The 20,859-nt window shown below is 36.9% G+C and overlaps 1 protein-coding gene across 1 annotated transcript in view; it reads right to left on the bottom strand.

Moving 5' to 3' along the window:
• Nucleotides 1-20,479, bottom strand: part of LOC142238612 (ATP-binding cassette sub-family G member 1-like) — a 46,274-nt gene extending 25,795 nt beyond the window's left edge. Inside the window, exons 1-2 of the mRNA XM_075310305.1 lie at nucleotides 20,189-20,479; nucleotides 19,800-19,917 (exon numbers count right to left, since the gene is read on the bottom strand). Of these exons, the coding sequence (XP_075166420.1) occupies nucleotides 19,800-19,917; nucleotides 20,189-20,339 (269 nt within the window). The 5' untranslated portion in view covers nucleotides 20,340-20,479. The remainder of the gene's footprint in view (nucleotides 1-19,799; nucleotides 19,918-20,188) is intronic.
• Nucleotides 20,480-20,859: the final 380 nt, after the last annotated feature.

The raw sequence follows: 20,859 nt of genomic DNA, 5'->3' as shown, positions 1-20,859 counted from the left end.
ATTCAAATTTTAATTGTAGAGAATGTGTTAGAGAAATACATGTGTATTCCAATTTAGACCTTTATGTATTTATCAAAAAATTTGATAGATTTGAGATGGTAAAAAAATTTTTGGTTTACACAGTGGTGAAGGGTATAATATAGTCGGCCCCGCCCGACTTTAGACTTTTCTTACTTGTTTGTATATCAATTAATATTTGGGGTGTAAATTCAAATAATATACAAATATGTGTATTCCAACACAATTAACATATTAAACAAGTAAGGAATGTCTAAAGTCGGGTGGGGCCGACTATATAATACCCTGCACCACTTTGTAGATCTAAATTTTCGATACACCGAAAGAATTTTCTTCGTTAATTTTACGAAGAATTCTTCATTAACTATTCTTCCTGAATTCTTCATTAAAATAACGAAATTTTCATTCATTTTCGTAAATTTTACGAAGAACATTTTACGAATATACGAAACATTCTACATTAACTTTTCTTCGTACAAAGTTCGTACTTTTAACGAAACTTTCTTCATATTTCATGAATTTTGTGAAGAAGTTTTTACTAATATTTTACGAAACATTCTGCGTTAAAATTTCCTAATAAAAAGTACGAAACATTTTCTTTGAAATAACGAAGAAGTTTCATTGAAAATGTAAAATTTCCGTTCGCGGCATTAAATTGTCTTTTATAATGTGCTTGAGTGTATTCCTTTATTCTATTTGTTATGCAAGTCAATGCTACTTCTCATTTGGGTGATAGCGCGCTATGAATAAAAGTGAAGCAATAAAACTAAAAATTATTCAAAAACTTAAGATGTAAAGTAGTGATGTCATTTTTCACACTTGCAACTACAACCAAATGCACTTTCGACTATAAATTTTTTTCTAAAAGTTCGAACATTTTTCAGAAAAAAGTACGAAAATTTTTCATAAAAAGTACGAACATTTTTCATAAAATCTACGAAAATTTTTCATAAAAAGTACGAAACATTTTCATAAAAAGAACGAAATTGTTTCATAAAAAGTACGATGATTTTTCATAAAAAGTACGAACATTCTTCATAAAAAGTACGAGTTTTTTTTTCTTACAAACTACGAAAATTTTGGAAGAACTTTTCTTCGTAAAAAGTACGAAATATTTCGTACTTTTTATGAAAAGTTTCTTTAGTTGTAAAACAATGACAAATTTCGTACTTTTAACGAAATTTTTCGTTCTTTTTACGAAGAAAATTCTTTCGGTGTACCATATCAAATGTGTTGGGGCTATATATAAAGGTTTGTCCCAAATACATACATTTAAATATCACTCAATCTGGACAGAATTTGATAGACTTCAACAAAATCTAGAGACTCAAAATTTAAGTCGGCTAATGCACTAGGGTGGAACAAAATGTTAGTAAAAAAAATATGGGAAACGTTTAAATCTGAAGCAATTTTAAGGAAACTTCGAAAAAGTTTATTTATGATTTATCGCTCGATATATAGGTATTAGAATTTAAGAAAATTGGAGTCATTTTGACAACTTTTCGACTAAGCAGTCGCGATTTTACAAGGAAAATGTTGGTATTTTGACCATTTTTGTCGAAATCAGAAAGACATATTGTCATAAGCGTAGGAAGGCCTCTGGGGAGGGGGCTTAGACCCCCCAGAAAAATTTTAGCCCCCCCCCAGAATTTGAAACTGTTCTTTTTGGGTCTAGAAGTGGTGCAAAATTGGCGGAGAAGCAAGGTTAGGTTAGGTTAGGTTAAAGTGGCAGCCCGATTAAGATTCAGGCTCACTTAGACTATTCAGTCCATTGTGATACCACATTAACTAAAAGTACCTATTACATATGGGCACTTCTAGTTTTAACCGCTGAACCTTCTTGATTATTTTTCTTTGTTGAACCAACCAGATTGTTCCAAAAACATTAGCAGACTGCTTAAGTTAACGTTTTCCAGATCCGCCAGTAATCTGAAGCTATATGCTCCTAAAAGTTGCTTGCGCTTTACACAAAATGCAGGACACTCACACAAGAGGTGTTTAATTGATTCTTTTTCCTCCGCATCATGACAGCTCATACAATAGTCATTATACTTCGCGCCAATAGTTTTTGCAAAATCGCCTATCAGGCAGCGACCCGTTATAGCAGATATCAGGAGTGATATCTGACGTCTCGAGAACATTAGCATATCTAGTGTGCGGTTTAAGTTGAAATGGGGCCATATTTGCTTGGTGTCGTTACAACCCTTGCAATTCTCCCATCGAACATTTGCCATCCTAACAGCCTTCTCACGAAGCATGAGCTTGCAGGTAGCTAGGGGCATACCAACAAATTCCAGTTCCCCTGGAATATGTAAGGTAGTCCCCAGCCTTGCCAACTCATCCGCTTCGCAGTTCCCCGGTATGTTCCTATGGCCAGGCACCCATATTAGGTGAATATTGTACTGCTCAGCCATCTCATTGAGAGATTTGCGGCAGTCGATGGCCGTTTTCGAGTTGAGGAACACAGAGTCCAAGGATTTTATTGCAGGTTGACTGTCTGAGTATATGTTAATGCCAATATTTGTTGGAACATTACTTCTCAGCCAATTCGCCACCTCTCTTATTGCTAATGTTTCAGCCTGAAAAACACTACAGTGATTAGGTAATCTTTTCGCTATTCGAATTTCCAGATCTTTAGAATATACTCCGAACCCCACTTGTCCATTCAATTTGGAGCCATCAGTATAGAAATCTATATATCTTTTATTCCCCGGGGTCTGTGTACACCACGCCTCACTGTTGGGAATTAGAGTTTCAAACTTTTTGTCGAAAAGTGGTTTTGCCAGGGTATAATCCACTACGTTAGGCACATCTGGCATTATTTTGAGGACCGAACTATGACCGTACATTTTTTCCGACCACAGCGATAGCTCGCGCGACCGCACAGCCGTTGTTGCAGCTGACTGTTTGGCCAAAATGTCTAAAGGCAATTGATGTAGCATGACATTAAGGGAGTCTGTTCCTGTCTTACTAAATGCGCCTGAGATACATAAGCTCGCCATACGCTGAACTTTATCTAAACAAGTCGGTTTCTGAAGTGCCGGCCACCAGACTACAACACCATATAGCATTATAGGTCTAACTACTGCAGTGTATAGCCAATGCACAATTTTTGGTTTTAGTCCCCACTTTTTCCCTATTGCCTTTTTGCACGAGTACAAAGCTACCGTGGCTTTTCTCGCCCTCTCTTCAATATTAAGCCTAAAATTCAGCTTCCTGTCCAAAATAACGCCAAGGTATTTTGCACACTCACCAAAGGGATTTTCAGTACCCCCTAAGGAAATGGGCCTAACCGTGGGAGTTTTACGATCTTTGCAGTACATGACTAGTTCTGTCTTTGCTGGATTTACACCAAGACCATTATCTTTCGCCCATTTCTCAGTCATCCCGAGAGCTCTCTGTATAATATCTCTGATTGTGGATGGGAATTTTCCCCTGACTGCTAGCGCCACATCATCTGCGTATGCCACCACTTTTATCCTTTCTTTTTCTAGGGAAACCAGAAGGTTGTTTATAGCAACATTCCAAAGAAGAGGTGATAGAACTCCTCCTTGGGGAGTGCCTCTGTTCACATACCTTTGTATGTTTGCTTGCCCTAGTGTGGCTGAAATACGTCTCTTTATTAGAAGTTCGTCTAACAGCCTAAGTATACCTGGATCAACATTCAGAGTTGTCAGTCCATTTAATATCGAGCTCGGATGGACATTATTGAACGCCCCTTCGATGTCTAGAAACGCCACGATTGTGTATTCTTTGACAGATAGTGAGCTTTCAATAAAGCTGACTAGTTCATGCAATGCGGTCTCAGTAGACCTGCCCTTCGAGTATGCATGCTGTCGTTTCGAGAGCAAACTTGAATCCACGCTAGTTCTAAGATACATGTCTATCATCCTCTCCAGGGTCTTAAGTAGGAATGAGGATAAGCTGATTGGTCGGAAATCCTTCGCACTCGAGTGAGAGGCTTTTCCTGCTTTAGGTATGAAGACGACTTTTGTTTCCCTCCACTTTTCTGGAATATATGCTAAGTTTACACATCGTTTATATATCACCGTCAACCAGGGGATAACTCTTTCAGCCACTGCCTGTAACTCCGCCGGAGTAATTCCATCAGGTCCGGGGGATTTGAATGGTCCAAAGCTATTTAAAGCCCATTTTATTCTAGATTCCGACACAATTTCCTCGATAGGAAATGATCGCTGAGCCTCTGTTACACCGCCGGAACATGGTTCAACCGTCTGATTTCCAGGGAAGTGTGTGTCCAAAAGTACCTCCAACGTCTCCTCACTGGACGTTGTCCAATTTCCCTCCGATGTTTTAATGAAACCTGGAGCGGTGTTAGTGGATGGTAGTACCTTCCGTAGTCTGGAAGCCTCTGACGTATTCTCAATACTGCTACAGTAATCATCCCAAGAGTTTTGTTGAGACCTTCTCAGTTCTCGTTTATATTCTCTCAGATTCATCTTGTAAGTGTCCCAATCCTCCGGAGCTCTTGTGGACTTTGCTTTGTTAAAGAGCTTCCTGCAGGATTTCCTCATATTACTTAACTCCGTAGTCCACCATGGCGGCCGATTTTTTCCCCTTGGCTTTCCTCTAGGGCAAGCAGCTTTCAGTGAAATGTTGAAGGCCTTAGTAATCCGCTCCACTGCGTGTTCGATATCTTGCACAGTGCTCATATTTGTCTCCGGCATTTCCGGTATCATCGAATTGAACGATTCCCTATACCTATTCCAATCAGCTTTCCTAACATTTGGCGGAAATATGGTCTTTGCAGTACGAACAGCCAATCTGAAACTGATGTAGCGATGATCTGAGAAGCTATGTTCCCTCAAAACTTGCCACTCAGATATCTTATCATTCAGTTCCGGAGAGGTCAACGTTACGTCCAAAACCTCTTGTCTGTTCCTGGTGACGAAGGTTGGTACATCTCCCTTATTGCAAACTACCAGGTTAGTACGCAAAATAAACTCTATTAGCGACTCTCCCCTTGCATTAGTATCACTACTTCCCCAAATACTATGATGTGCATTTGCATCGCATCCCATAATGAGTTTTGTCTTTGTTTTTAGTGACTCCTCAACTAAGGTCTTAACGGCACAGGGTGGCATCTCCCTATCATGTCCCATGTAGACCGAAGATACCCAATATTTGCATTTGGCTATTTCTAGACTGGCTACGACAGTGTCTGCATTGCTCAATGAAGGAAGCAGAAACAAGTTTAGTTCGTTTTTAGCAATTATACATGCTCGATTTATATCGGTACCGGTATTATGCAAAAGTTTGAAACCCGGAGTGCTTAATTCACAGATCTTGTTCTTATATATGTATGGTTCTTGAATAAGAACTATATCTATGTCTCCTTTCATCAGGAGAACTTTTAAGGCAGCACAAGCGGCCTTACAATGGTGAAGATTTATCTGGAGGAACCGTAGAACCATCCAAATTTTCAACCACCGTCACATCAGCCGCTTCAATTGAGTCATCAAGGGCTTCCTCTTCACAGATCTCGGTGACTCTCGCAACAATCCGCGGTTCAGTTTTGGTGAGGCTTGAGCCTGTAGAAACTTTCCGCATATGATTTTCGCCATAGTCTGCAGGTTTTATGTCTCCTTCGGCTTCGCTAGGAGATTTTTCCACTGCTGACTCTACCGGAGGCTTGTCCGTTTCGGAATCCTTTGGCTGATCGCTTTTGTATACCTTCATATGGATATCATGAAAGCCATAACTTACGCGTCCTTGGGTCTGGGCTAGATGTGGCAGCGACTCTATGTTTAATATAAACACCGCATGTCGTCTTGGTCCATCCACCTCATCCAAACGACCAACCTTCCAATCGGCGGTTGGAAGATCTGGGTTACATTCTTTTAGTCTCTCTAGTATTGACTCAGGATCAGGAGGGTTTGCCGGTATCCATGCATGTGCTCTAGGTTTAGCCGGTATGTCTTTTTTATCGACTAACTCCAAAGCGGCTCCTTCCCAAACTTCACCAATTAGCATCAATGCAGCTTTAAAGCAATCCATAGACCTCTGGTCTGCAAAAGCTATTAACTTATATCGTCCTTGATACCATTCAGCATCGTGCCGTCGAGGACTTGGTCCGGGAAACTTTTTTCGCACCTCTGAGTAGACACCAGACATCGCGTTCTCAATTTCCCCCCATTTTTGCCTTGGAATCATACCGTCCAATGCTCCTTTATTAATAATAGCCATCACAAGGCTGTCTTTTGCAACTGAGGCAAACGATCTTTGATCCCGTTTAGAGGATGGCAGCTCATCCGGTGATCGTTCCCTTTTTCCAGCTTCAAGAATTCCTTGAGCCCATTTTAAGGAATCGCTTTGCTTAGCCGACAACGTGCTTGGGTCGACTGATCCTAATTTCTTTAGGATAAACAAAGCATTTCTTCGTTCCTTGAATCTCTTTCGAGAGGGATTGCCTCCTTTTGATGTCGTCACCTTAGAAAAGGTTCGACTTGCCAAAGTGTCACCGCCAGTCGACCCGTCTACAGGTCGACTAATTGGGCCTGACTCTTGGTCGATGCCCAAATTTATAACTTCAGTCGTTACCCGTCCACTGGGCCCTGAAGTTAGCAACCCAGTGGATGACTTTGAATTTCGCTGCATGGTGGTTTATTATTTCCACCGCGGAGAAGCAATGAATGTAATATGAGCTTGTCATAGGACAAATGTTCACGGTTTCAACAGGCGTTGCAATGAATTTGCATCACTTCTTAAGGTGAGATCCGAATTCAGTGTTTTGAATGTGAATTAAAAAATTTTGTGATATTTTCCCAAATAAATAATTTTTATATAGATTTTATGATTTTTAATGCATTCTGACGCTTGTTTGAAACGTTTTTCCTCGAATAATTTCCAAACTTATCGATTTTTCTATAATGGATTTAGCAGTTTTGTGGCAAAATTTGAATAATTTGTACCAATTTATTTATTCTTACTCTTTTTTTAAACTATTTAAAAAAAAAAGAAAACAAAAAATTACACATTAAAATATGAAAAAAAACGAAGTAGTTAAAATAATTGAGGACATTTTTGGAAGTACTTTTAAAGTTGTGCCTTTAGAACAACTCACAATTTTCTTGCTGGGAAAAGTGTGGAACTACTTTTAGTTGCTTTATTATAAATTAATTGTCGAGTTATTTTGATGCCTATATTGTTATTCATTTTTATGAAATAAAACATTAATTGAACCTATAAGTTCAGTCTATAAATTTTTAGCTAGGGGGGCTATAGCCCCCCCTAGGAAAATTGTCTAGCTACGCTAATGCATATTGTTACGTTTTTATATTGAGGCGTATTTAATTACCCGATAATTAAAACACAGTTCTTTTCAAATAACGACAATCTACAATTTATTTGTTTAACTGATTGGTTTCACTTATTTGCTCTACGATGTGTACTGTCTAAACTTTAGCTTACGACTGACTTGACTGCTCCCTCCGCCATGGGCTTATATACCGTGATTTGACGATTTCGAAAATTCTGGATAGTCTGGCCTACAACCATCTAGAACTATCTTGATACAATTTATCTAACACCACATATTCAACTGGTTATCTTCATTGCCTACAGCCATCTGGAATGTTCTATAGGCATACTTTTAGGCTTATGCTAATAATCTAGTGCATTCTACTAGATTAGGTAGATGTCGTGCAGGCATAACATAAGTGATTATGGTCATATTACCGATAATTATAACAGTAAAACAAAAGGTGTTATTTTTACAATGAACGATTGGAAAACTAAGAACACAAAAGATGAAAGTACTAGAAAATAAAGAAATGACTCTAACAAGTTATGACGTAATTTTATCGTTACAATTTGAAATTTAAATTAACGGAAACTAATTTAAATAACTTAAATCTAGAAATATCAAATTCGTAACAATATATATGGGAGCTAAAGGGTGATACGGTCAAAATTTGGTCAATATAAACTTGACGTATTTCTTTCAATTTTGCATTTAAAAAACCTGAACACCCCTCATTTTGAAGGTGTGTGTGTAGAATGTTGCTCCAATTTGGTTTTGGAATTCACTCTTCAGTTGTCAAAATGCCGTCCAAGCAAGAAGAGCAGCGTATCAAAATTTACTCGCACGCAAAGCTGGCAAAATCGCTAAAAGTTGCCAAATCAACCGTTACAAATGTAATTAAAGTGTTTGGGGAACGTTTGTCGACAGCCAGGAAGTCTGGATCGGGGGGAAATCGAAAACCGGAAGCCGCTGAGACGACAAAGAGAGTTGCCGGTAGTTTCAAGCGAAACCCTAACCTCTCTCTCCGAGATGCCGCAAATAAGCTGGGTGTATCGTCTACAACCGGAAGGGGAAATGTAGCAGATATTTTCAAGCACATAAAATTGCCAAAGTTCGCAAAGAAATATCTGGTTTGGCAAGCCATCTGTACCTGTGGCTTGAAAAGCAGCATTTTCATAGCTTCCGGGACTGCCAAACAAGAAATTTACGTGAAAGAGTGTTTGAATAAACGTCTGCTGCCTTTCCTGAAGAAACACGGTTGTTCCGTACTGTTTTGGCTGGATGTGGCATCTTGCCATTACGGTAAAAAGGCCATGGAGTGGCACGCCGCCAACAACGTGCAGGTGGTTACCAAGGACAAGAACCCTCCCAACACACCAGAGCTCCGCCCAATTGAGAAATACTGGGCTATTGTCAAGCGGAACCTAAGGAAGACCAAAAAAACTGCTAAGGACGAGCAGCAGTTCAAGGCAAACTGGCTTTCTGCGGCGAAGAAGGTGGACAAGGTGGCTGTACAAAATCTGATGACAGGTGTCAAGCGTGAGGCCCGGCAATTCGGATTTGGAAAAGCGAAAGTCTAACTGAATATTTTTCCTGAATTTTATACTAATTGAACTTGAAAAATAAATTTAATTTGATTTTTTAAATAAACGATTTCACCGATTTACACGCGTTTTCCCTTGACCAAATTTTGACCGTATCACCCTTTAAAAATTGTGATTGTGGTAATACTCACCGATGGCCAGGTATCTTTAAACTTCTTAACACCGTCTTCTAAATTGTAAGTTAGTCCATACGTGCCATATATTAGGCAAAAAAGGTATATATAGGGAAGTCTACCAATAATTACGAACCGATATGAACTTTTACGCGGTAATTAGAGAGTCAGCATTGAAATATGGGGGTCGCTTTATATGGGGGCTATACATAATTATGAATAGATATGGACCAATTTTTGTGTCATTGGGGATCGGTTTATCTGGGGGCTCTATATAACTATAGACCGATGATGACCAAGTTTGGCATGGTTGTTAGATGCCACATACTAACACAATATACCAAATTTCAACCAAATCGGATGAAGTTTGCTCCTCCAAGAGGCTCCGTGGTGCAATGGTTAGTATGCCCGCCTTGCATACACAAGGTCGTGGGTTCGATTCCTGCTTCGACCGAACACCAAAAAGTTTTTCAGCGGTGGATTATCCCACCTCAGTAATGCTGGTGACATTTCTGAGGTTTTCAAAGCTTCTCTAAGTGGTTTCACTGAAATGTGGAACGCCGTTCGGACTCGGCTATAAAAAGGAGGTCCCTTGTCATTGAGCTTAACATGGAATCGGGCAGCACTCAGTGATAAGAGAGAAGTTCACCAATGTAGTTCACCAATGGACTGAATAGTCTAAGTGAGCCTGATACATCGGGCTGCCACCTAACCTAACCTAACCTAAGAGGCTCCGGAGGCCAAATGTGGGGATCTATATATATGCTATATTTAATTATGAACCGATATGGACTAAGTTTTGCATGGTAGGTGCCCATATACCTACACAAAATACAAAATTTCAACTGAATCAAAACGCTCCAAAATCAAAAAAATTTTGCTCCTCCAAGAGGCTCCGGATTTCAAATCTGGGGATCGGTTTATATGGGGGCTATATATAATTATGAACCGATATGGACCACTTTTTGCATGGTTGTTAGAGACCATATGCTAACACCAAATTTCAAACGGATCGAATGAATTTTGCTCCTCGAAGAGGCTCAGGAGGTCAAATCTGGGGATCGGTTCATATGGGGGCTACATATAATTATAGACCGATATGGACCAATTTTTGCATGGTTGTTAAAGACCATATACTAACACCACGCATCAAATTTCAACCGAATCGGATCAATTTTGCTCCTTCTAGAGGCTCCGAAGGTCCAATCTGGTGATCGGTTTATATGGGGGCTATATATAATTATGGACCTATATGCACCACTTTTTGCATGGTTGTTAGAGACCATATACTAACACCATCTACCAAATTTCAACTGGTTCGGATAAATTTTGCTACTCCAAGAGGCTCCGGAGGTCAAATCTGGGGATCGGTTTATATGGAGGCTACATATAATTATAGACCGATATGGAACTATTTTTCTATGGTTGTTAAACACCATATAATAACACCACATACAAAATTTCAAACGGATCGGATCATTTTTGCTCCTCCAAGAGGCTCCGCACACCAAATCTAGGGGTCGGTTTATATGCACTGTTAGAAAAATATGTTTTTCATATGTTCCGATATAAACAAAATGTGTTTCGGGCACGATTTTAAACCACAATATATTTAAGTGCGAACATGTAATTTTCCTAAACTAACACTAAATGTTTGGGACATCTATGTTAATATGTTAGAATATATTATGTTTGGGGCATGAATGTTTCATAAAAATCATATGTGTGAATACAAACATATATAAATTTACAAATTTCAACTAAACATACATATGTTGTGATATTTTATTCAAAGCGACAGAGAGAGTATAGAGAGAAATAGAGATGGAAACCGGGAGAGTTGACGAAAGATATCAATATAACACAGCAAAAGAGTCAAAAGAGAACAATTTCTGTGAAACCGCTTGTATGTTGTTTCGGAAAACTGTTTTATGATAAGGCCAAAAATTTGATATGTTTAAGTCTAAATATTATTTCATTTGAATAAAGAGAATATACATTCTGAACCAAGAGAATAGACATTTGAAAAACAAACAGCTTATGTTTTCGCCTTGAGAGCAGCATTTTATGTATGTGTGGACATGTGTTTTGTTTATCATTTTGGCATTATTTTTTTCTTGGTTCGTTAAAAGAAATCAGGGGTCTTCATAAAAATAACGAAAGGGCACTATACTCTTTTTAGAGTTGGGACGGTAAAATGAAATAAGGAGGAAATAGTGAAAAATTACACAGTAAAATGTAAAAAAAACAAAGTTTAGTTTCTCTTTATTAAAAAGTAGTCCACGAGGAGTTGACGGACACCATCAAATATAAAAGCGGGCATTAAGTTCGACTTTTACAGCTAAAACAATTTAAAAAGTTTATTTTCTTTAAAATGAATTATTAAAGAAAAATAAAAGGAATTTTAGAGCGATGGTATTAAATGCTAGTAAAAAACTGTTCACTCCTAAATAAATTTATGTTTATATTATAAAATTATGTATGTATGTTTATACTCGACTCCACGTTCTTCTTTTGTTAGTTTTTGAATTCCTTCCAAATTTTAAAGTTTTGTACAAAAACAGTTTTTTATTACAATTTCGTTTATATCAAGCACTGTTACTGACTATAAATCTTTAATAACGCACATTTCGATGTTTCATTTAAAAAAATTAATATAGAATAAATATAAATGTGTAAATTAAAAAAAAAAAAAAAAAAAAAAAAAAAATCGGTCGGAGCAGGGATTGAACCCACGACCCTTTGCATGCAAGGCAGACATGCTAACCACTGCTCCACGTGGCAAACAAATGTATGTTTCTGTTAAATAATGTTATGTTTGCATGGGCTCGTGGGCGCTGCAAACTATGCTATATAAATGTAACTTAAAACGATAATTATCTACTGGTGACTATAACAGCTACGTAGCCCAGTGGATAGTGTGTTGGCTTACAAACTGTATGGTCCTCGGTTCGATTCTCCGTGCAGGCGAAAGGTAAAACTTAAAAAATTTATAAAAGTGAATAATTTCTTCAACATTATTTGTATTACAGAGAAAGGTGCCAATAACTAAAAAATTTCGTGGAAGTGAAAATTACGAGTATGTTAGGGAATGAGCACAATCGTGTTTGGGAAAAATTCTTCCAAGCATATAATATTTTTGGCTCAAAATGCTTCCAAACATATAATATGTTCACATAATGCAAACATATTAATGTTTCGGCAGTATGCAATAATATATGTGCTTCCTGCAAAATATGTTTGGAACATATGTTAAAGAAGCGATTTTTTTTGAGGGTGTGGGGGCTATACGTAAAAGTGGTACGATATGGCCCATTTGCAATACCATCCGACCTACATCAAAAACAACTACTTATGCCAAGTTTCAAGTCGATTGCTTGTTTCGTTCGGAAGTTAGCGTGATTTCAAAAAGCGGACGGACGGACGGAAATGCTTAGATCGACTCAGAATTTCACCACGACCCAGAATATATATACTTTATGGGATCTTAGAGCAATATTTCGATGTGTTACAAACGGTATGACAAAGTTAATATACCCCCCTCCTATGGTAGAGGGTATAAAAAGTACAAGTACAAAGTAAATAAAATAATCAAGTCTAAAGAGGAAGAACGGTTGAAGCAAATACCTATCACATGAATAAGAAGGCCTTAAATCTAATGAAGAATTTCACCGCTGGATTGTGCGTTTCACACGCATGTTACTTCAAGGTTAAATTATATTTGCTCTTATATAGCAGAGTGTATCAAACATATATGTAGATATGTATGTACGTATGGGGTATTTGTTTTAATTGTTAATACGCACATTCGAATGCTACATAGAACACATTAGTGTGGGGTGAATAGTTTGACTATGTCTAGCAATCTTTCATTCACGAAAAATATTTATGCGACCACATCTAATAGGTGTGCCACCTATCGCATAAAATATTAATGCATAGATATTGCTTTCAGTAATTTTAAACAAATTAACAAATCTGGACTATAATTTCTATAGGAATTTCCTACATTTGAGTGAAATGGATACCCATCGTAAAATATGGGAAATTAATTCGAAAAAAAAATGGATTTATAAAAGTATACCCATATTCATAATAATTTACTGATAGTTTATCGAAGAAATTTGTATGGTAAAGTAGGTTTAAAATTTGCATTAACTTTTATGAATATGGCGGTCAATATTTACAGAAAAAGAAGTAAACTGTTTTATGGAAAAAACAAGTAAGGAAAGTCTAAAGTCGGGCGGGGCCGACTATATTATACCCTGCACCACTTTGTATATCTAAATGTTCGATACCATATCACATCCGTTAAATGTGTTGGGGGCTACATATAAAGGTTTGTCCCAAATACATACATTTAAATATCACTCGATCTGGACAGAATTTGATAGACTTCTACAAAATCTTCAGACTCAAAATTTAAGTCGGCTAATGCACTAGGGTGGAACACAATGTTAGTAAAAAAAATATGGGAAACATTTAAATCTGAAGCAATTTTAATGAAACTTCGCAAAAGTTTATTTATGATTTATCGCTCGATATATATGTATTAGAAGTTTAGGAAAATTAGAGTAATTTTTACAACTTTTCGACTAAGCAGTGGCGATTTTACAAGGAAAATGTTGGTATTTTGACAATTTTTGTCGAAATCAGAAAAACAATATATGGGAGCTATATCTAAATCTGAACCGATTTCAATCAAATTTGGCACGCATAGCTGTAATGCAAATTCTACTCCCTGTGCAAAATTTCAACTAAATCGGAGTTAAAACTTGGCCTCTGTGGTCATATGAGTGTAAATCGGGCGAAAGCTATATATGGGAGATATATCTAAATCTGAAACAATTTCAACCAAATTTGGCATGCATAGCTACAATGCTAATTCTACTCCCTGTGCAAAATTTCAACTAAATCGGAGCAAAAAATTGGCCTCTGTGGTCATATGAGTGTAAATCGGGCGAAAGCTATATATTGGAGCTATATCTAAATCTGAACCGATTTCAACCAAATTTGGCACGCATAGTTACAATGCTAATTCTACTCCCTGTGCAAAATTTCAAGTAAATCGAAGCAAAAAATTGGCCTCTGTGGTCATATGAGTGTAAATCGGGCGAAAGCTATATATGGGAGCTATATCTAAATCTGAACCGATTTCAACCAAATTTGGCACGCATACCAACAATGCTAATTCTACTCCCTGTGCAAAATTTCAACCAAATTGGGGTAAAACTCTGGCTTCTGGGGCCGTATTAGTCCATATCGGGCGAAAGATATATATGGGAGCTATATCTAAATCTGAACCGATTTCAATAAAATTTGGCACACTTGACTATAGTACTAATTGTTCTTCTTGTGCAAAATTTTAAGCAAATTAGGGTAAAACTCTGGCTTCTGGGTCCATCTAAGTCCATATCGGGCGAAATATATATATGGGAGCTATATCTAAATCTGAACCGATTTCTTCCAAAATCAATAGGGATCTATTCTGAGCCAAAACACATACTTATGCCAAATTTGAAGTCGATTGGACTAAAACTGCGACCTAGACTTTGATTACAAAAATGTGTTCACGGACAGACGGACAGACGGACATGGCTATATCGACTCAGGAGCCCACCCTGAGCATTTTTGCCAAAGACACCATGTGTCTATCTCGTCTCCTGCTGGGTGTTGCAAACATATGCACTAACTTATAAACCCTGTTCCACAGTGTGGAGCAGGGTATAACAAGTAAGGAAAGTCTAAAATTGGGCGGGGTCGACTATATTATATCCTGCACCAGTTTTTCCACATTTTCGATACCATATCAAATCCGTCAAATGTGTTGGGTGCTATAACATATATTAAGGTTTTTCTTGTGGCCACTTTACCAATGGCGATTTCATTTCATTCATTTTAGACTTGTAATACAAAAGTTTTTGCGGTCAATAAATATATTTCATATAATTCTTAAACCTGAGTAAACAAATGTAAATAAAAGAATTTAATACACAATGGAAATATAACTTATTCCGATATTAACAACAGACTATTTTATAGAAGAAAGACAAATTTATATATCTCACGAAATCAGCAAAGGAACAACCGAGAAAATGCTTAACATGAATTGTGATATGCTCTCTTCTACACACATTATAAACAAAACGTGCAATCGTGTTAACAATTAGTTACCCTAATCCTATTCATAACATTCGAACCGCAACCCGAAACAATCTCCAACTCATTAGGAGAGATTTCGCCACCCTAAATCTGACATGAAGAGGTAAATATATGTTAGCAGCATATATACGTCGCAATGCTGCCCATACACGTCTTGATACCAAATTAACATGATGGTCAAAGTTCAACCTCGTATCAAAAACGACATCTATGATGATGAAAAAAATCAATTGGAGTATTTCCTAAACCAGAAGAGAGGGCATTAGTTTTAGATGGATTCACACAAAGCGAGTTGAGTTCAGACCATTCAAGAAAATGAGTCAAAATGAGTCACTAATATCATATTGAAATCTAAATAAGTCGGATCGTTCCTATTTACAAAGTAGGAACACATCATCGGCAAACAATAAAGCATGGCACCTAGGCGAGTTTACCATCCGAGCCAGATCATTAACATACAGAAGGAACAAAATGGGCCCTAAAACGGAACCCTGAGGGACACCAGAACGGAGGGGAAGTACTCCAGAATGAGAACCCCTTAGGACAACAAATTGGCATCGACCGGAGAGGTATGAAACAACAAGTCTACAAGCTTGGAATGAAAAACCAAATTCATGTCTCAGTTTGGACACCATGCACCTAAAGTTGACAGAATTGAATGCCTTAGAAAGGTCAAGTGAAACCAGCACATTGAGTTTATCACTATTAGCATTCTCACGAAGCGTATCAGTAAGTTGAAGAAGCAACGACATTGTAGAGCGATTCCCACGGAAGGCAAAATCTGATCTTTCATAAGGTTCTCGAATACTTTCGAAAGAGCGAGCACTATAGTAATAGGCCTAAGATCTTCAGGTCCTCGAATATGGCTACCCTTAGGAATTGGGACTACTCGTCTCGTCTTCTCGTCTCGTCTACTCGTCTTCCAAGTCAAAGGAAAGGCAGATCTGGTAAAAACCATATGAAATAAATCTAAAATGTAAGAAGAAACCTAGGGAAATACTGACTTAATAAAATAAATAGGAATTCCATCCACACCTAATGATTTTGACCTAACCTTACGCAACGCGTCATAAACCTCATATTCGTAAACGCAACGGAAGTAAAAATCATTAAGAGAATCAGGATAGGACTCCACGTCCTGATCGTTTCGAAAATCAATTTTATCAGCGTCATACATAATATTCCTATGACTCGAACCAAAATCTTGCCGAATTCTCGCCGCCAAAAAGACCCGTATAAAATGTCCGTCTCTCCTTACGAATAATACGCTTAGCTCTATTCCGAAGTTTGCAGTAAGTCCTCCAATGGTCATTTGGAAAGGCTTTGTAAGCTAAATCTCTAAGCGATCGAGCTAACATGATATTGCTACGTCTCATCCATGCATCATATACAAGGACAATGTTGGTATTTTGACCATTTTTGTCGAAATCAGAAAAACATATATATGGGAGCTATATCTAAATCTGAACCTATTTCAACCAAATTTGGCACGCATAGTTACAATGCTAATTCTACTCCCTGTGCAAAATTTCAATCAAATCGGAGCAAAAAATGGGCCTCTGTGGTCATATGAGTGTAAATCGGCCGAAAGCTATATATGGGAGCTATATCTAAATCTGAACCGATTTCAACCAAATTTGGCACGCATAGCTACAATACTAATTCTACTCTCTGTGCAAAATTTCAACTAAATCGGGGTTAAAAATTGAGCTCTGTGGTCATATGTAAATCGGGCGAAAGCTATATATGGGAGATATATCTAAATCTGAACCGATTTCAACCAAATTTGGCACACATAGCTACAATGCTAATTCTACTCTCTGTGCAAAATTTCAACTAAATCGGAGCAAAGAATTGGTCATATGAGTGTAGATCGGGCAACCATATATATGGGAGCTATATCTAAATCTGAACCGATTTCAATAAAATTTGGCACACTTGATTACACTACTAATTGTACTCCTAGTGCAAAATGTCAACCAAATTGGGATAAAACTCTGGCTTCTGGGGCCATATAAGTCCATATCGGGCGAAATATATATATGGGAGCTATATACACATACTTGTGCCAAAGTCGATTGGACTAAAACTGCGACCTAGACTTTGATTACAAAAATGTGTTCACGGACAGACGGAACGACGGAACGACGGACAGACGGACATGGCTATGTCGACTCAGGAGTTCACCCTGAGCATTTTTGCCAAAGACACCATGTGTCTATCTCGTCTCCTTCTGGGTGTTGCAAACATATGCACTAACTTATAATACCCTGTTCCCCAGTGTGGCGCAGGGTATAAAAAATATTGTTTTGAGGTTAAAGATTTCATGCCCTTAAATGTGCATTTTTCTTTCAATCACACCCAGCAAAAACTAGGTAACCACATCTCATTACAATTGACATTACCAGGAGTAAAGCTGTCATTACACGTTGCATTACATTGCGGCGAGTTATAATGACTAACTTGTAATGACAAAAATAAATACTTCTCGGTAATTTTCGAATTGTTGTTCTCAAATTTTTAGGCAGTTGTAGTTAACGAATTAATAAAATAGAATAAATGATGGTACCATTAGGTATAATTATTCACATAATCGAGCACTTACATAAAAAATCAAAAAGAATATGTAATGTAATGGTAATTCTGAAAATTTTTCCGTTAAGAAATATTTCATAATAATTGTGTTTAATGACATTGTCATATTATGTTTTAAATAAATGCTTTCTTAAACCTCATTCACATTACACTTCCAAAATGCGCTTAAACTAAATTTCAAATGCCATTTGCCTTATAAAAAAGAGACTTAAAATCCACTTTTAGTAGATTCGAACCTAATGTGAATTGGCTATTGGATATAAAGGGTGATTTGTTAAGAGCTTGATAACTTTTTTTTTAAAAAAAACGCATAAAATTTGCAAAATCTCATCGGTTCTTTATTTGAAACGTTAGATTGGTCCATGACATTTACTTTTTGAAGATAATTTCATTTAAATGTTGACCGCGGCTGCGTCTTAGGTGGTCCATTCGGAAAGTCCAATTTTGGGCAACTTTTTCGAGCATTTCGGCCGGAATAGCCCGAATTTCTTCGGAAATGTTGTCTTCCAAAGCTGGAATAGTTGCTGGCTTATTTCTGTAGACTTTAGACTTGACGTAGCCCCACAAAAAATAGTCTAAAGGCGTCAAATCGCATGATCTTGGTGGCCAACTTACCGGTCCATTTCTTGAGATGAATTGTTCTCCGAAGTTTTCCCTCAAAATGGCCATAGAATCGCGAGCTGTGTGGCATGTAGCGCCATCTTGTTGAAACCACATGTCAACCAAGTTCAGTTCTTCCATTTTTGGCAACAAAAAGTTTGTTAGCATCGAACGATAGCGATCGCCATTCACCGTAACGTTGCGTCCAACAGCATCTTTGAAAAAATACGGTCCAATGATTCCACCAGCGTACAAACCACACCAAACAGTGCATTTTTCGGGATGCATGGGCAGTTCTTGAACGGCTTCTGGTTGCTCTTCACTCCAAATGCGGCAATTTTGCTTATTTACGTAGCCATTCAACCAGAAATGAGCCTCATCGCTGAACAAAATTTGTCGATAAAAAAGCGGATTTTCTGCCAACTTTTCTAGGGCCCATTCACTGAAAATTCGACGTTGTGGCAGATCGTAAGTCTATTCATGATGAAATGTCAAAGCATACTGAGCATCTTTCTCTTTGACACCATGTCTGAAATCCCACGTGATCTGTCAAATACTAATGCATGAAAATCCTAACCTCAAAAGAATCACCCTTTATTATAACGTAATTCACGAATCCAACTACCTTAAACAACCTACATTTATTTCTATTTTATGTGTGAAATTAATTTGCGTGTAATCTTATTTAGATTATTTATTAGATTTTTTGTTTGTTTATACAATATTCGTTTCTATTCAAGTAGTTCTCCTATTACAGCATCACTCGCCATATTTTGATCCATTGCAATCGGCGATAGAAATCAATAGTTTCGAGATTTGGTTGGCTGAGACAATAAGTGGCTATTTTGCAAACTTTGGTGTATCTACGAATAAGTCATTACATATTAGGTGATTATATGCTTTAGATGCACTACTTATTTTATGGCCGAAAGTATGCCTGTGGAGAAGTACTTTCCTTCTAGGACATGCATATGTAAATGTAATCCGAAGCGATGCCAATTAATAAGTGGTTATTAATTTTTAAATAGGCTTACCTACAAGATTACCGGGTAATGAGAGTTTTTGCTGGGCACTTTTAGTTGGGCATAAAAAAATAAAAAAAAATAATGATTTCATGAGCAAATTTCAATCAATTTTTTAATTTAATCAATTAAAAATTTAATTGATGTTGATTGCAAAACTCAATAAATTTTTTAATTAAAAACGTAACGTTTTCCAATTATATTCCCAACTGGGATTGTGCTTTTAGTTTGATTAAAAGAATGATTGTTTGAAATAAAGTTTTAAGTAAATAAATTTTCATCACCTTTTTTAACTGACTTAGTCTTCCGAGTTTGATTAAAAAGTTAATAGTATCAATTACTTTATTAATAAAATTTTTTTCAATTTCAATCAACTTTTTAATTGGACATATTTTGGGGATATTTTTTTCTGTGTACTTACCTATAGCCTGATAAGAGATTCAGTAAACTTGTTTTGCCACTTCCGGAAGGTCCCATAATGGCAGATAATTGACCAGCACGAAATTCACCACTAACACCATTCAATATATTTTTTGTGCCTTTTATTATTTCGTTTTGGGAATTAAGTAAAAAATTATAAAATAATTAATTACGTTATAAATTATTAAAACAAATATATATTTCGTTATTTCAATTGATTCATTCATTATTAGAAAAACACACAGAGTAAAGCACACAAATATTTTTTAATTCATTAATTTTTATACAAATACTTTTGTACAAGTTTTTTTATTTTATTTTTTATTTATTTGAAAAAATTCTTAATTTATTCTTGTCATATTTCTCTTCCTATAATATTTTTCGATTTACTTTTTCCATTACGATCCAACACACTGTAAGTGACATCACAAAAATGTAAATTCACCAGCGAATCATTCGTTATTCTTTGAAAAATATTATAACCAAAATCATTCTTTTTCACATTCATTTCAGTGGATCCATTTGAGTAACCATTGGCCATTTTTAATAGGAAAATATTTAAATATTAATTTGATTTATTATAATCCAATAAATAATAATGGCAAAGAATTGGATTATCCGATTTATAACCGCGTTTACAAGAATTTTTATTCAGAATTTATGCGCGGCAAGCCAACACAACCAAACACTAGTGCCACTTTTCCAATTGTGAATTACCCAACCGCTTTCGTTCAATTAGTGTTTGGCCAAAAAGTGAGAGTTGATTATTCGTTATCGGTCATTCGTTGTGTGTTTGAAATGCTATGAGACATCTATACTCTCATGTGCTATTATTTGATGAGTACGTTTCTGCGTGTAGTGCATAGAACATAATCCCAGCGGGAAAATTGCGAAGTACCGCAAAAATCATGCCTTCTTAACCCATGATTTTGGGATCCTTAACACCTTCCCATATGCCTTCTCCTATCATGCATGCTAAAATGCCTTGCACTTCCTTTCTAAAAAATGCCCGCAAACATTATTCTGTGCCTTCTTTGGGAATTGGAAAAAGAAGGACCTAC

The sequence above is a fragment of the Haematobia irritans genome, chromosome 5 (assembly GCF_050003625.1).
Source record: "Haematobia irritans isolate KBUSLIRL chromosome 5, ASM5000362v1, whole genome shotgun sequence".
In the NCBI taxonomy this organism is placed as follows: domain Eukaryota; kingdom Metazoa; phylum Arthropoda; class Insecta; order Diptera; family Muscidae; genus Haematobia; species Haematobia irritans.
The sequence above is the reverse complement of the archived record's forward strand: the minus strand, read 5'-3'. Positions and strand labels throughout refer to the sequence as shown.